Genomic DNA, 18,381 nt, shown 5'->3' with positions numbered 1-18,381 from the left:
GCTGAACCCAAATTAAGAGGCGTTCTGAAAGAATAGGTTTTTGGAAAGTCAATGCAACTGGTTTAGGAAGCAGAGAGACTGGATACAAGATAGTGGAGATGGACAGTGTGAGGACGGTGGAGATAAAAGTGAAAGATTCTTAAATTTTAAGTGACAAATGAAAACAAATAATTGAAAATCTCAAATAAAACTATTTTCCTTTTCAACAGCATTCTTATTGGAATTATTTCTTGGAATTCTTATTCTTATTAGCATGAGAAAAATGAGAAGTAAATCAGAGGCCATGGTTTTAATTTTTCCAATACACAGGATGTTTTAAAGATTGAGACGCGGAATTGCATGTATTCAAATATTTTCAAACCAACTATAGTAAGACACCATTAGTGAAAAGTAATTGTCTGAAGTTTTAGATAATTTATCTCTATCACCCACATTCGGGGTCATACCAAAAAATCAATAAAGGAAAGAAAAGTGTAGGATTTTATTAAAAATGAATTCTCTGTTTTATATCTGAATAGGTTCCACAGGATGAATGGACAGGGTACACCCCTAGAGGTAAAGACGACGAAATTCCGTGCCGAAGAATGCGGAGCGGCAGCTACATCAAGGCCATGGGAGATGAAGACAGTGGTGACTCTGACACAAGTCCCAAGCCTTCTCCCAAAGTTGCTGCGCGAAGAGAAAGCTATCTCAAGGCTACTCAGCCATCCCTTACAGAACTCACCACACTCAAGTAAGTGTTTCCAACACTACACTTCTGGTAGTCCGGCTCCTTGTATTCTCACCTAGAATCAGATCGTGGGACCCCCAGAGTAACTGGGGCAAAAGACACCCTACAAATGGAGCAGTGTGATGCCCTGAATGGCCTAGTGATTTTGACACGGGTTCTGACTTGTGTATCCCAGTGCCTTCAAAGACATGGGCACCCATGTATATGCTGCGTAGATCATAAACTGAACCACAAGCCCCAAGATGAAGAGTTTGAAACAATCCAGAATGGCTTCTGAAATGAATTAAGATTTCTGGTCAATGAAAAGATCTATGTATCTCAACTCTTGGGTGTTTTCTTAACCACTAAATCTGCAGGACAACTCTTTCTTATGAGACCTTTGGATTTTTCAGATAACTGAGTAATACAATAGAGCAGATGATCTTGGAGAAGCTTATAGAAAGTGGCTATGCTTAAAATTTGGATGATATGTGAAGGTTCTTGATATAGGTTTTTAAATTTGGATGCTAAATGCATATAATTTGTAAGACCTTAAAAATGGATTTGGGGGGACACCTGTCTGGCTCAGTTGGTGAAGCATGTGGCTCTTGATCTTGGGATTACAAGTTCAAGCTCACATTGGGGGTAGAGATTACTTAAAATCAAATGTTAAAAAACGGTTTTTGGTTTTGAAAAATATGATTATAAGTAGTCCTTACCTCTATTTGTGCTATTTGTAAATAGAGAATAGCACTGCAAAAGAAACTACTGAAATTATTTTAAGCAAAGCCTGATTTAATTTTTAGTATTATTTATGGAGAGTAAATCGGAGCCTTGGAATGTATCAATGCTTGGATCATCATTTGAAAAATATTTTGTGGATGATTTGTATTTTTAAGTGTCTTTTTCCCCATGTATTGAGGAAATACGTACTGCTATTCATGCATTTATATTATGCTACAAAATAAAATATTAAAACACAAAATAAATAAAATAGAAAAAGACCAAAGCCATCAGGCTAAGGAAAACAAACTAGACTATTAAGCTAAAACACTGAAAAACAGCTGACTATTCTATGATGGAAACTTACTTAAACAGCAAAGTAATGCTATAGCTTAAAACAGTGGACAGGTCCCCTCACAAATTCTTTTCAAGGGGTCATGTGGAACCTCTCCAGATCACCTCAATAAAAAATTAATACCAGTGTGCCTGGGTGGCTCATTGGTTAAGTGGCCAACTCTTGATCTTGGCTCAGGTCATGATCTCACGATTCATGAGTTTGAGCCCCACATCGGGCTCTCTGCTGACAGCGCAGGGCCTGCTTGGGATTCTGTCTCTCCCTGTCTCCACCCCTGCCCCATTCATATTCTCTCTCTCTCTCTCTCTCTCTCTCTCTCTCTCTCTTTATCTATCTCTCTCTCTCAAAATAAATAAACTGAAAAACACTTTTACTTAATACCAATGACATTAGTAAACCAACCCAAGAAAGAAAGCTCTTTTTTCTTTCCTTCAGCCTCCAGTTGCCCTTCCTCTTTGCCTTTATTATTGCAAGTGTCAGTTTCCTCGGGCTGCCATAACAAAGTGGCTTGAAACAACAAAAACTTGTAATGTCACAGTTCTGGATGCCAGAAGTCAGAAATCCAGGTCTCGGTGAGACCTTGCGATGCTCCTTGAGACCATGCTCCTTGAGAAACTTGTTGAGAACAATCCTTCCTTGCCTCCTCTCAGCTTCTGGTTGTGGGCCACCAGTCCTTGGCATTCTTTGGCTTCCAGCTGGAGCACTTGAATCTCTGCCTATCTCATGTGTGTCTTCACACAGCCGTCTTCTCATCGCACCACTCACATCGGATTAGAACCCTCCCTAATGACCTCATCTTCACTTGATTAAATCTGCAAGACCCCTATTTCCAAGTAAGGTCATGTTCACAGGTACTGGGAGTTAGGACTTTGATATATATATATATATATATATATATATATAGAGAGAGAGAGAGAGAGAGAGAGAGAGAGAGAGAGAGAAAGTAATTCAACCCATAACACTGCCACACAAGGTAAAAGTTGATCATGGAAATGAAAAACAGAAACAGGTTTTTGTTGTACTTTGGCACACCTCGTGGAGGCTCAGAAAATTAAATGTACCCAGTCAGAAAAAAAAAACAAAACACTGGATGTGTAATAAAGGCAGTCTGCCAAGGTGGTTTAAAATGAGGGTGGCCAAGGATAACTTCTGGCAGATATCTTCTATGGACTTTAAAATATCTCTCCACTAGAGCCAAGGTGCCAATTAACATCTTCCAGAAGAAGCAAAAGAGGGAATGTTTTGCGCAAGAAAGTCACTTAGACCTTCAAGAGCTCAGTTGCCTCAAATGTATACCAAGCGGTGGGACTCTGCAACCTACAGAGTCCCTTCCAGAACCTTAGTACCCCCTTAGTTTATCTATCAGGATGCACGTGTCACATTGGCTGAATGACACTTTAGGTCGCAGGTAATGAGATACAGCAATTGCCGCTGTAATAACCAGGTATGAGGAGAACTGAAAGGAGCGGAGCGTAAGAAAGGCTAGGAGAGTGATCTGAGGAGGCTGAGGACTGGGGGGTAGGGGCAGAAATCACCTCTCACACATGTGCCCTGGTCTACTCTTCTCCCAGCTTCAAGGGCTGTGGGCGATCCACTCTGAAGTCATTGGAATTCTTCCTTGTTCATCTTGCTTCCTACATAATACCATCTTCCTCTCAAGCCCAGGGCCCTATTTTTACAACCCTTGTATACTTCCTTGACTTCTCGGAAGTTTTAAGAGCGGCAGTGTTGAAGAGTTTTAAGAACAAGACAAACACGGAGAGTGGCTAAGCTGTTGTTGGAGGTCAGCTACTTGGGACAGTGAAATCAGTCACCGAGCTGAGTTAGTTGGTGACTATTCTCTTCCTCCAAACCTATGGAAATGCAACATGGTAACCAATTTACTAGGGGACCCCTGAAGAATTGAGAAACTTTTTTCTACTCAAGATGAAAACTCAGAAACTCAAGATGGAATTTCACCAAACCATCTCTATTCTTTAGCAAGCAAGACAACATCTGACCATCATTCAAACGTGCCTTTCTTCCCTTTCCTACTATTCCATTGCCCAGGCTTACTTCTCGTGGTTCCGTTTGTCTCCATTCATTCCTCCCTCACCTGGGTTAGGGATTCCATTCCTCATTATAGTCTACGTATTAGGCTTCCGTCATGCGTAACTCCAGATGATTCCTAGTGAGTGCTAGTTTAATGGTATCGGAGGTACACAAGAAGACAAAGGAAATGCACTATGGAGGCAAAAATTCCAACATGACATGACTTATAATCAATGCCGTCTTCCATTCCTTAATGATGTTTTGACTCAAGACCATTATTTCTCTAGAAGTTCGAAGCATTCCATCCCTCATGAGAAAAAAAAAGATCCCCATATCCTGGAATTCTAGTTCCCCAAAAAAGAAGACTATATTTTTGTTCTTACTTCTTTGACATTTAAGTCACTTTTTTTCCTCCTTCCTCCTCAGCAATTCACAGCTTTAGGGATGAATCATAGCCATGAACCAAGATAACTAAAATTAGCCAAGTGAGATTGGGGCAACATTTTGTTGGAGGTTTTCAACTCCTATCTTCTGTCAGAAATGTTGGAGAGAAAGCACTTCCCTACTTTCTTACATTGTTTCTCTCTTTTGTATTTTTTAAAGGCATCTTGAGGGTTTATTTACGAGGGTTGTTTTCATCACCCACTCAGTGTTATTGTGTCCTAAGGTCAGTGGAACACTCTAGAGTCATAAGCAGGCTTCAGACAGTGAACTCCATCTTGGGGCTGCAAAATTCCTGTAGCTACTCACTGAGGATCATTATTTCTTTCACTCTCTTGTCTCCTTCCACAGCCAGTAATAAATCCCTTCACCCCACCGCTAGCTTTCCCTTCTTTTGTTATTACCCAACAATGAACTTGAAATGGATTATTCTCCAAGAATATTACTATTTTCAAATAATAATTTCTGGATGCTGAACAGTAAATTCTCAGGCAAGTCGAAGAGAGGTTTGGGGGCCAGAATTCCCTCAAAGCGTGTCACCACAGCTTGGCTCTAATGAATTTAACTCTTTTAGTTGGATTTGTTATAACTTGCTATTTATTTTAGCATTGAGACTACAGCCTTCGTTAAAAAATCATGGCCAAATCCCATCTTGGCCTTTCCCCCCCGCCCCTGATATTTTGTAGAAAGAACTTTCTTAAAAGCTGCTATTTAAAAGATTCTCTATTTAAATTCAACTGTCCATTAATCCTAGGCAAATAACACGTTAAAATGTCTTCATACTTCTTTATCTCTTCATCCAAGAACTGAGAAAACTTTGCTCCTGGAGGAAATAATCTCTAACATTACACACTTTCAAAGGCCTCTGAAATCGACAAGGAGGGCCCCAGACTTCTGTGCACGTTTGACTTTGTGGGTAACCAGGTAGAGCTCCTAGCACTTTTGATAAAATGTCTAACAAAAGGCTTCAAGCAGGTTCATGTTCAGTCCTCAATGTCTTGAAGGCAGTAGTTTTGCATGTTCAGAATGGCTAATCCTCTTAATCTGCATTCTTTTCCTGATCCTGAACTTCTTTTTTACGTATATTGGTGAAATACTAAATAGCTGTGTGGCTTTGGCAACTGGTTTAATGTATCCGAGCCTGGAACACATACACCCAAATTAAATGAGAGGCTTGGGCTCTTAGCATGGATGGTACCGCTTAGATAACTCTCATCACCACTCCCCACCCTTCCTGAACCCCCAGGCCCATGGCAAACAGCATTACCCGATCCCAGCATTAATGGATCCCGGTACCCTTCCTGCTGAACACAGATTGGGCTTCAGAACCCTTCTCAACACAGTTCTCTAGCACTCACTTCTCATTGACTACTGATGCCAAGAAGTGCTGTCTCTCACCCACAGTGTCTGAGAGATCTTTCCCCACTATTGTATATAATTGTAAGGATGAGGCAGGGAAGAACTGGGAGTTCACGGTTTAAAGACAAAAGGATCAGCATTGGTAAACAAAATAATTTGAGAAGAGTTAGATGAGGCGTTCTCCTACAACTGTAATTCTGGAAATTTAAAATGTATCAGTGTTATATCAGGAACCCAAAACTAGCTTTTTGCTAGAGTCTCTGATTATCTTTGATAATCTTTGATTATCTTTGAATAAACTTCTTGCTCCCTTTTGTCTCTCTGGACACAGTGTTCCTCGCATTCCACAAGCCCCTGCTGCCCACCTGCGGTTCCCCAGGTGCCTTCTCTCCCCAGAAAAGGGGGACCTGAGGCATATGAACATGAGAGCATTTTTTTCCTAAGGATGTGAGCCGTGTTTAAGAACCTAACCATATATATCATCCCATCTCTGTCCTAAATGGTATGAAATGTCTCTGTTTTCCTTTGTTCTCTGTTTTTCCCACATGCTTTGACGTTTCTCTCCTGCCTGACCACCAGTATAACTCCACATATAACAACAGACAATCTTTCCGATAGAAGAGAGAACAGAACACAACTGACCGTACAATATTGTGAATATAATTCAGTGATATAAACTCAAGATAGTTTCCCAATCCTTTCCTGACCACGGTACTTTCCTCTATTACATTCCATCCTCCCAACTCCTTTACCCACCCACCTTCCACAATAATAAGACAAGGGAAAAGGTTAAAGCTAAAACTCATTCACCTGCCCCTAGAGAAATTATCTTAATACCCTTCAACCCCTTGCTAGAAATAAGGCTCATAGAAAAACAAAACAAACAGTAACTGCTACAAGAAATTGCCCATTATAGTCAGCCCAGATCACCAGGCCCAGGTTAAGAAAAATCAGTCCCTCTTTGAGGTATGAATGCTTTCCTCCAAATGAGATGGGCGTGTGTTGAGCCCTGTATCTGTACCACATCCTGGTCTCTTGGGATATAATTGCTCTTTAGAAAAGCCTGTTTTGGGGCGCCTGGGTGGCTCAGTCGGTTAAGCAACTGTCTTCGGCTCAGGTCATGATCTCACGGTTGGTGGGTTCGAGCCCCGCATCAGGCTCTGTGCTGACAGCTCGGAGTCTGGAGCCTGCTTCGGATTCTGTCTCCCTCTCTCTCTACCCCTCCCCCACTTGTGCCCTCTCTCTCTCTCTCTCTCTCTCTCACTCTCTCTCTCTCTCTCTCTCAAAAATAAATAAAATGTAAAAATTAAAAATTAAAAAAAAAAAAGAAAAGCCTGTTTTGGAAGGACACTTGCATAGATTAGACTGTCCCTACAATGACCATGACCCCAAAGAGGAAAGAACTGCTTGCATATCTTTGAGGGAGGTGAAGGAATGAAAGGAAATTCAGATACATTTCAGAGAGAGAACATGTTGACTCAGGCTTGCCTTGGGGTAAAGGAAAGAAGGGCCAAATGACCATTGGGTCAGAGATAAGGAGGCGTTGGCTCATGCCTGAGGTTCAAGGGAGAAGCGATAGGCTTTTCGGAGCCTGGGTCCACGTCCATCAGGACTAGTGTAATAACAAACCCTGTACCTGTATCTTTTCTGTGGCTATACAGTATGTCACCTGAGCTGTCTTCTCATGACCAGGCAAGGCACCAAAGACTGGAGAAACATGAGCAGGGGAAGACCCCAGAAAAGGGTTCTGGAAATGAAGATTCCCCAGTTCCCTCCCGCAGTACCGATCAGCAATGCTATCCACTGGCATGCCAGGGAGACTTCTGTTTACCGAGATATTTAAAATCCTTTATCCTGCCTGTCTGCTGGCTACTGTGCCTTCAATTTAATATCTACATTCCCCGTTAAAGCGCAGACAACCAGGTAACAGAGAACACCCTAATTATAATCAGAAATGGTATTCATGTAATCACTCACTCATTTATTCAGGACCTTTAATATTGAAGTCCCTGTGGGAGACATTTATACCTTGGTTTCAACACATTTATTAAATTCTTTTCCAATTTCTGGTTTTCCATAGTCAAGTGGAAAATATATATATATATATATATATATATATATATACACACACACACCCATGTGTATATATATATATATATATATACACACACACATGCATTTGTTTATAAATATATATTTATATATAGATGTTTTTATAAATATATTTATATAAATACAGATATTTTAGAGACATAAATATACCCTAAAAGATACTCTAGAGTATATAGTTGTGCCCTAGAATCTAAGAATGGTGGAAGAAGGCACTACAGAGAAGAAATAAACTAAAAATTCAGAGGCCAAAGGTATTCAAGTTTATCATTTTGTCCAGAATTTTTTCTGGTCATAAAAATCTACTTGACATGGGGAGAGCATTTTCTTTCTTTTTTTTTTTCATTGCAGATTACTATTGTTTAGGCATAGTCCGTGTTATTAGTTTGGCTTTTGTTTTATATCGTTAAAGAAATCCTCCTGGTTCGTCTCTGAGAGCAGCACACTTATGAAGGAATGAGAAAAGCTACTTTAAAGGAAGCCTAGGCAGACATATTAGGAGGCGCCTCTAATCCTTTTTGGAAGCAGGTTGGGTGTGAGTCCTAAATAAATCCATCTTTACAGAGAATGCATATGGGACAGGAAAACCACTGACATTCCTGTATATAAATAAGAGGAAACGACATCAAAACGACAGCCCAAGGAACTTAGGTTAGCTGCAAGGGGAAACTTCTAATGGCAAAGTTATTAATCATGAAATAAACCAAGTGGGGAATTTGAAGACAAATGCTTCCAGGCACCTTTTAAAACAACCTGAACTGTCCTTCTCTGAGAGCTTGGGTAATTCTGCCGACTTGGGTGGAATGGACAGAATGTCTGTGTGAGATTTTCCCAGCCTGTGGAGTCTAAGTTAAGTCTAAGCCGAAGACCAGCACCACGTTCTTATCATGTATATTCATCTTGGATTTTTACATGAAGCATATGCAAGAAGATGAGATTTCTAGGCACCCAAATAATTCACTTCTCCTTGAGTACATCACTGCTCTTCCTGACTCTTCCATTTCTGTCACCTGAATTACCATTTTCCCAAATTCTGTCTTGAAACATTGCAGCTCAAACTCTCACCTCTTAGGCTTTAAGGCTTCCCTCCTCATTTGAATGACCACAATGACCCATCTCTCTTACAGGCACCAGCCTCTCCCGGCAATAACTCCTTCTATAGACTTTCTACCAGGTCACCGAAACATCATCTCTGAATTCCATTGTGTCCATATACTTAGTCCTCAATAGCATTCAATGTCACACGACAAGACTCCATTCTCATTGGAGATCTTCTTTTCTGCTGTTCCCTTACACATATTCTATGCTTTGATCAAACTGAGCTACTAATTGATCTTAGGATCTAGTTGGCTGGTTTCAGACCCATGCTAGTCAGGATAGGTTAGATTATGCTGGGAGTAAAAAACAACTCGTAAATCACAGAGGCTTCCAACCACAAAAATTTATTTCTTGCTCATGCTACATGTCCATCTTGGGTCCATGGGGAGCTCTGGTCACCATGATCACTGAGACACCAGGTTGTGGATACTCTATATCAACAAAGATCTCCAAAATCACCAAGACAGGACAAGAGCACACAATCTTAATGCTTCCCCCCTCTCAAGTGACACTAATCACCTCCATTCCCATTTCATCCACAAAAGCTAGTGGTATGGCAATGTCTATCTTCAAAGAGAGAGGAGAAGGCAATCTTAACATGTGCCCAGGATATGAACACACAAAACAGTATGACAAGCAGCACTAATGATTACTGAAGTCTATCCTTCTGAGACCAAATATTTGGCGCTCTCTCTCTCTCTCTCTCTCCTGGAGGCAAAATGTATTTGTGCCCCATTACCACCATCAAAGGCAGAAAACCCAAATTCTGGTCCTATATTAAACTTTAAACTTTATGATCTGTGGATGATGAATGACTGTCTGTAGAACAGAGAACGATACACTGCAATATCTACAACTCGTTCAGATATGGCTCCTCCACACTTGGAGACCTGCAGCCTCTAATTGAAAATGACCTGCCCCCTACATGCCACTTGTAATGCTGGAATAAGAACAAAACATCCCCAGTAAGACTCCCATTCAAAAAGAAGAAGATGGGAGACAACAGTAGTCACTGGTCCTTAGCGATTCTACAATCCCACTGGGGAGGATGTTCAGGCTCCTTACTCTGGGGAAGGCAAGGTTTCTTGATTAGGCTACAATTCTGCTTCCTGGAAGCAACTTCCTTGTACTTTGCTCTCCACGTTTCCCAGCTCCCTGCTCTGGGAGAGTCTTCCATTTCTATTATTCCCCCTGATCATATTCAAAGTACACGGCTGGGAACATGTGCTCCTTAGAGCCCAAGAGACATTTTAGAACTCCCCTTGTCACTACATCTTTTAAGTGCAGTACAGCTCTCTCAAGACTGTAGTCAGCTTCTTATCTATGGATTTGGGTGAGTTCCGTGTAACAATCATCACGCTCGCAGAACCCTTCTAGATACAACGATCATTTTTGCTCTCTTTGTTTGCCTTCCCACCCCCATGCCTCTAAGATACTCTCAGCCTAAAAATTTATTAGTGCTTTCCTCTGAATCATTTTGTCTAATCAAAGTATTTACCTAATTGCATATTTGTTCCCAACGCTCTGACTCCACTCAAAGATTTGAACCATAAGGTGAGGTAGCCACATCCTTGATTTGAACCTTGTCACAAGTGGTAGTTTTTATCACTCAAAGCCCTCCTCGGGTTTACCTTCTACAAATCGGGTTGAAATCAGTTGCTTCTTCCAATCCTTCAAGTCCTCGCATCTCTAACCTCTCCTTATCCCCTTCCGTTGCTGCTTACAATCTAACCAATTCTTTTCTGAGCTTATTTCAAACTGCATCATGACTGCCGACAGCAACCAACACATGCTATTGACATTCTGTTTTGTACCTACCTCCCCTAGAGTTACGAGTTCATTTATTACATCATCTACCTTCCAGGTTGTTGCAGACAACAGTTTACCAAATGATTCACCACTGCATAACCTAGATCGGTATGTTTCCCAACCTCCAATAAAAGTTTCTTTCTTGGGGCGCCTGGGTGGCGCAGTCGGTTAAGCATCCGACTTCAGCCAGGTCACGATCTCACGGTCTGTGGGTTCGAGCCCCGCGTCGGGCTCTGGGCTGATGGCCCAGAGCCTGGAGCCTGTTTCCGATTCTGTGTCTCCCTCTCTCTCTGCCCCTCCCCCGTTCATGCTCTGTCTCGCTCTGTCCCAAAAATAAATAAAAAACGTTGAAAAAAAAAATTAAAAAAAAAAAAAAAAGTTTCTTTCTTGCTCCCAATATATGTCCATTGTGAATTGTCAGGAGGCTCTGCTCATTTCAGTCACTCAGATGTCCAGATAGACAGAGAGTACATCTCAGTAGGTGCTTCGATGGTCACCAAATCAGAAAAAGAGAAAGTACGTAATGAAGCACTCTTTCCTGGAATTGATACACATCATTTTTGCTCACGTTTCATTGCTAAACCCAGCCAGATGACCACACCTGTTTCAGAGAGCCAGAGAAGTGCAGTCCTACTGTGTGCCCTGAAAATGAAAAGCTGGGTGTATTTGATGGACAGCAGCAGTGGTACCTCAAGGTCTTTGTTTACACTGTTCCCCACCCTACCCCCCAAGAAAGCCGTCTCGGCTTCATTTATTCATTCAGTTAATGCAGCATGTTGCTGAAGAGTGCAGGCTCTGAGGTGAGATTACCTGGCTTCAAAGTCATAGCTCTGTCACTTCTAGATGTGCTACTGTGGGAAAATCGCCTAAGCTTTCTGTGACTCAATTTCCTCATTAGTTATACAGGGATGATAATATTTCCTACCTCAAAAGTAGTTGTGAAGAATCAATAATGTAACATATGCAGAAGACTTCAAACAGTGCCCAGCACATGCTAAGCGCTCCATACGTGTTAGCTATTACCACCCTTATTATTGTTTGTGGCCACCTATTATGTGCTAAGCATTGGGATACATTAGGAGCCAGGATTCCTAGTATAATAGAACTTACAATCTAATGGGAGAGGAGAGTAGGAAAAAACTCTTCACTCTTTTTGATCTTACTCTCAAATTGAACCTCTCCTTGTTAACCATTAGTTCTTCCTCCTAAGAATTCCTGAAGCACTGTGTTCAATCATTTCTCAAGGTAGTTGTAGCCTTCTTACATATACTTCTGTTTTCTCTGTCCTCGCATCAAATGCTATCTGAAGTAATGTTGGAAAAGCACTGGGCACAGGGTCAGCCCCGAGAGGTACTGAATGAATGCTAACTTACTGTTAAACAATCCCTCCGTGCCTCAGATGCCTTGATTGGTAGCTTCCCAGAGTGGCTTTGGCCCGTAGTTGTCGAGTTGAATTGTCATCTACTACCCACCTGTCGCCCTTTGGCTATGCCTGGGCTTGCTCAGACTCCACCCTTCCTGTGCGTCTGAATCTGTGGTTCTCTCCCTGTTCCTTCTCAACCCTCCTTGGCATCACCAGCCCACCTGGAGACTGGGAGCTCAGTCTGGCAGGTATACATTAGCATGTTAAAAATATCTATGCAGACATCCCTAGTATTGTCATCCACTCTGAACATTAGCATATTTCTGGTAGTGCGTCTGGGGAATCCCTGTTTGTTCTAGTTCAGTGAAGAGGAGGGGAGAGACTCTAAGACCAACAGTAATGAGTCCTTTGAGAATTAGAGCAGGATTCTCTGCAATAATCACATTACCTGGTTAGCATTCTTTCAAATGGATCTGTTACCCAAATAAACCAAGGAAGAAGAAATATAATTTGATCATCTATCCTGATAACGAGTAACATTTTAATTTTCTTTCAAGCCTACTTTTCAGGTAAAAACCTTAAATAACACTTTATCAAGTGTTTTCAGTATATCTCATTTGATCCTCCCAATGGTCTCAGGAAAAATTTCGAATTGATTTTCACCAACATTTTACCAATAAATCAAGGGTTCCCCATGGTTGTGAGCCTCAGAATATAGAGCCCAGCTTGGTCTTGGGTCTTAGGCTCCAGCCATCTGCTTTCCACTCCATCTTTCTTCCTCCCACTGTCTCGTGGAGCTCTGGGGACTTTTCCCCAAGTAAGACTGTCTTCACCATCTGGACATTGTTCCTGGCTTCCAGCTCCGAAACTTCTTTTAGTTCTTTGGACCCACTTCTCTTTCCGAGAAGAAGCAGAGCTGAGAGTTCTAGGCACAGATCCAGGTTACCACCTGCCTGTGAAATTGCCACCGCCTTGGTAGCATCATCCCTGGGCCATATTTCAAGAGAGACGGACACTGTACTGTGGGTTTGGGCACCTGAGGAGACTGACCTAATCCTAGAGCTCATGTCTGGAGAGGCTGAAATTAAAAAGCCAAGATAGAACCACTTTCTTGTGTTGTCTCCCTTGTTTCCTTCTACTCAATAAAGAAAGGTAATGTCAAGATGTTAGAGTAAGAGAAGCTGAGAATTAAAATAGCCACATTCTTCAAGCCAGAGACTGTGCCCCTCTTCATTGAATGGAACCACTCGGCAATGTTGGCTGGTCCAGTTTGCCAGTGAGAGCCAATGATGTGCACCTCTCCTCAACTCCATCTCATCCGTGTCACTATGGTAACTTGACATTGGCCACAATGGGACTGTTTACACCACAGAAATCAAGAAATCCTACAAATCAGAGATTTTTTTCTTTCCAAGGAGCCCATTTTAAGCATTGACCCATACACTAGTGCACATTATCTTCAAGTAGCCATCCTTCAGAGACAGGACAAAAGGAAACTCTTAGAAGCAAAACCAGAACGAAACTCAGAGATTACTCCAACCCAGTTATCTTGCAAATGAGGATGTTGAGGCCCAGAGAAGAGCAGTGACTTGCTCAAACTATGGGGCAAATTTTAGGATCTGAGTCTTCTCACTCACAACTAAGAATCTTTCCAGATAAATAAAAGTTTTCAAGCTGCTGCATTCCCTGAGGAAGACAAGAGATATATAAGTGTTCTGTCTCCAGTGCAAATATATGATTAAGTGTCACCAAAACAAAGAAAACAATTTTGTGTAATTATTTATAAGTTTCAAAATAACATTATGTATGTTTACCTCAGACTACAAGTGCTGTAATTGCTCAGAAAATAGAAAGTTATTATGATAGAAATAGCAAGGGATGGCTTCATGAAAGAGAAAGGATTCAGCCTGGAATTTGAATAATTACTCAGAGCCAAGAGACTGGGGATCAGGAATGTGTCTGAACAGAAAGGAACCAAGCTGACTGACATAGAGAAGGAGTATTTAAAAATGGGAAACTATCTTTGGAGAGAGAGGGAAGACTTTTACAGGCAATATCCGTGAATTAGAGAATTAGCTTTGCTTTAATCCAGTTAGTGATAGGGAATCGTTGATGACAGAGTAGGAAAATAATGTCAGTGTTGTTTTAGAATGATGGCCTGCCTGGTGTGGAATAAAAAAGCGAATTACAGAAGAACTTTTCTCCCATTTAGATGAGAGAATGTTCTACGTTATTTACATGGGGATCTACATTGGAAGGATGTTTTCTAACACCTCAGTAGTCATTCTTTCTCTGAAGAGCCTTTAGGGGTGATTTTTTCCCCTTTCTTCTGCTTTTCTCTATTTTTTTTTCTTTGTTTAGTTTCTTTGGGCTTTCCTCCCTCATTGCTGTGTAGCTAATTTTAACAACAACATCAAAAATCACCTCAAAGAATAACGACCAATGCCTAGAAGTGCTTCCTAAATGCCAGTATGTATAGTCATTCTAATGGTACCTCAGGACAGGAATTATGGTTATCCTGAATTATACGATGAGGAAACTGGGACACAGGAGGTTGATTGACTTGCCAAAGGTCACAGAGCCAGGAGAGCCCCAGCCAGGATTTGAATCCAGAGCCCGCCTCATTCACCACCATACTACACCGCCTCCGAATGTGAGAGCCAAGTTGGAGGCAGACAGTTTGAAATCAAGCGAACGAGCCCAAGAAAAGTCACACTGATCCAGCATGAAGCACTTGAAGTGTAGACGAGGACGATACCAGAAAAGAGCAGTACGCAGTTATACAGATGAAGATCCCAAAAATCAAAAGTCAACCGAGAATGGGTCAATCCCTTATTGTTGTGTTCTCTTGTGTGCTGTGGTGATACCCTACACCACAACGAATTTCACACCTACCCACATCTCTTTTCTGTTTGGGAATAATGGGAAGATGTCCATTTTGATTAATATAAAAGTAATACTCAAGAATTTCAGCAGCACCAATGAGTAGTTTAATAATATGTAAAAGTCTTCCTTCCTCTCCATCCCTTGTTACCCCTTAGAGGTAAGAATTATAACCAATTTCTGTGTACCCTTTCAAAATACTCTATGCAGACATTATATACACACATGTATACTGTATACATATTATATACACATATGTATACTGTATATGCACATATATGTACATATACTGTATATGCACAGTTCCTCAATTTGGCTCTTTTCACTTAAAATCCTTTTTTGTAAGTTTATTTATTGGGAGGGAGAAAGAGGGGGAGAGAGTGCATGCACGAGCATGGGAGGGGAAGAGAGAGAAGGAGAGAGAGAATCCCAAGCAGGCTCTGCTCTGTCAGTGCTGAGCCTGACGTGGGGCTGGATCCCATGAACCGTGAGATCATGACCTGAGCTGAAATCCAGAGTTGGACATTTAGCCAACCAGGCACCCCTTAAAATTATTTCTTAAACATTATTTTATATAAGTGCACATAGATTAACTTTTTTGAGAAATTCTTCTTAGCAACTGCAAAGTATTCCATCGTATGGGTATACAATAACTTAGGTAACCACTTCCCTCTTTGCATGGAGAATCCATTATGCAAGGGCAAAGAAGGCAAAAAGGTTAGTGATGAGAAAAAGAGATATTTACAACCTATCAAAATGATCATTGCCCTCTTGGGCAAGAGGGCCTGGAGTAAGAATTTGGGAGTACTTTCCATAAACATGAAGGAAAGCAAAGCACTTGATCATTTGAAGAGAATGGAGATGAAACATAAGGCATGATATAAAGGAAAATGTTCCCGGCCTTCAAAATCAAATAGTATAATCACAAAGCCCGCCTTTTCAATTCCTTGCAGGCAGGACTGCGTTCTAATGCCAATCAGGAGGTGAACAGAAACAATCCACCATTGCAAAAACAATCCAGGGGGCCATTGTAGAAATAAGTGAATTTTTGTTTGTTTTTTGTTTTTGCGACTTACAGTCGTGGTGATATTTGATCCATAGCTAGAAATTTCCAGCTTATTTTCCTTTTTGAATATTTTGAATTCTGCTGAGCTATTTAGAAAACAGACTAAAATCTTCCTATTCTTCTTTCCCTGGTTGTCTTGAAAACAAAAACAAGCAAAAAAGCAATCATCCTAGGGAAAGGAAGGTCCTAGTATTAACAGGAAGGAAAAGTGACCCTTCAGGGGGAAAAAAAATCTTAGGTTTTCTCATTCTGTTTCGTTTTTGCAAAATAAGGTAAATGCATTAAATGCTTGGGCTGCTTGACCCCCCCGACCCTCCCTGAGTTTATTCAAGTAGTTACTATGGCAACCGCCCACGCTTTAAGCAGTTGAGCTAAGTATTGTGGAAAACAGCTTGCTGAGCCTCTGTCTGGCTCCCATGATCATTTCACGTACCCTGGTGGTCACTTCACTTCATTAAAGCTAAATGACAATTTAAATATATTAATAATGCTTTCTTGTTCTCCTTTAAAGAAAAGCCAACACCACTTTTTAAAAGACATGATAAAATAATGAACATATAACAGTTGCCGTTTGAGTCGGCTGGCTGGCCGCGATAACCGTCAGAGATGGAAAAATGTCAGGAACCAGAAAAATGCAGTGAAGAAACTCCAGCGGGGACAGCGCGCTTGGCCACCACTCCCCTCCCCACCAGCCCCCACTGCCACCTTCTTGCCTTTCCCAGCATCCCAGTGCCTATGCCTCAAGGACCCACCGTGATATGATAGATCACAGAGCTGCTGATATAAGGGCAGCCCAAAATAATGAGAAAAGGTAGCTCTGAGAACAGATCTGGACTTCACCACTTTACAACCTTAGACCAATTACTTAACTTCTCTGAGCGTGGCTTTTGTTGTTCCTGCTTTGTGAGGTTTTTTGAGTGGGTTTTTTTTCTCATTTTTAAAATAGTTCTGATTATCGAGAATTAAATCAATGTTGTGAGAATTCAGTGAGCTAACAAATATTAATTAAGCACCTGATCTGAAATGCCTTATGCAGGAGGCATGTATTTAGTGTGTCCTATGCACAAGATACAAATTTGACATAAAAATAAATAAACAGACCGAGAAAAAAAGAGACAACTGGAAAACCATAAAGACAGCTGCATTTACAGAGAATAATTTACTCAACCCCCCACGATGTGCCAAGCCAATCAGGCAGACCCCAGCCAGGCTCTGTGAGATTCTTCCTCCTTCCCAAGTCAGTCCTGGGCTATGTTTTTCTTCTACTTTGTATCTGCCCCTGACCTTTGATCCCTGTAGGCTCTTCCCTGGTCCCAGGCTCCAAATAGAAGGTACTATCCTAGCTGACCTGAAGGGCTCCTTGGCCGAAGGAGCAAGCAATCTGCTTCTACCAAACCTTCCCCATGTGAACCTCTGTGGCTGAGAATGTATATGTTTCCCTGGAAATCCCATCCCTGTCCTTTACCCGCTTCTCACCGTTTCATCTCCTCTGTTGGAAGATTTCACTGGCAGGCAGCTGAGACTGATCTGTAGTCTGGTGAAGTTAAGCGTTTTACTTACTATTCTAAATGACTAACTTTGCCTATGTTTCCAGGAAATCAACGATTGAGGGGCAGGGATTAGAGTGGATCAGATCCTTTGTCTTAGTACCTCATGGTACACGGATTCCCTGACTCACTTGACCAATCTGGGTGAAACCCACCCCTCTGATAGTGTACAGGGTGACCTACCTGATCCACCACTAATAGTGTTAAGAATGTCCCGTTTCCGTGCACATTAGCCCTTAAGAGTAGAAAGCTTTCTTTATTCTCTTATTGTTCGTATTGTCATCCTTGATCTATACCACCAGGCAGATTCATTGTCTGCCTCTGAGTACACGAGTTCAAGAAGCCATGGGGACGTACCATAGGATGGAGAAACTACTGGGAAATGCATTTTTTTAATTATTATAGTGAATTCTGGGGATTATTTTTACCAACAAAGCACCTGTGGCTAGAATTTGCTTGGACAGCAGAAAGGAGAACCCACGAGCTCCCATCTCCAGAGGGATTGCAGCTCTTAGTGTAGTGGTTGAGAGCTTGTGACTGACAGGTCCATATCACTTTCACGGAACAAGCTCATTTGGCTTCCTCCCAGGATCTCCTGGATGGGCTGTCACTCAGTGCACATTTTCCCTCTTCCAGGCTCCTCCAGAGAACACACAAAGCCTTCCAAAGGACTGTGGTAACTATTAAGAACATTTTTCTTGTGCAGTCGCTATGAGAGTATTCCATTTTTATGTCATTTTCACAGTTGTGAAAGTTTGTGACTTACATCTCATGTGAACATGGGACAGCCCCCGTTCTACGCAAGAGAATCTACTCCACCAATTACAGGTCATGAACGGAACTGGGGCTTAGCTCAGTCTTCCTACTCTTCAGCCAGAATATTTTCTA

At 41.5% G+C, this 18,381-nt stretch overlaps 1 protein-coding gene across 7 annotated transcripts in view; it reads left to right on the top strand.

Moving 5' to 3' along the window:
* Positions 1 to 18,381, top strand: part of DLGAP1 (DLG associated protein 1) — a 328,162-nt gene that overhangs the window by 65,306 nt on the left and 244,475 nt on the right. For all 7 annotated transcript variants that reach the window (XM_032595388.1, XM_032595389.1, XM_032595387.1 and 4 more), the window contains exon 2: positions 519 to 733. In XM_032595388.1, coding sequence (XP_032451279.1) covers positions 519 to 733 — 215 coding nt within the window. The remainder of the gene's footprint in view (positions 1 to 518; positions 734 to 18,381) is intronic.

The sequence above is a fragment of the Lynx canadensis genome, chromosome D3 (genome assembly GCF_007474595.2).
Source record: "Lynx canadensis isolate LIC74 chromosome D3, mLynCan4.pri.v2, whole genome shotgun sequence".
In the NCBI taxonomy this organism is placed as follows: Eukaryota; Metazoa; Chordata; class Mammalia; order Carnivora; family Felidae; genus Lynx; species Lynx canadensis.
This window is presented reverse-complemented; position numbering and strand designations above follow the sequence as displayed.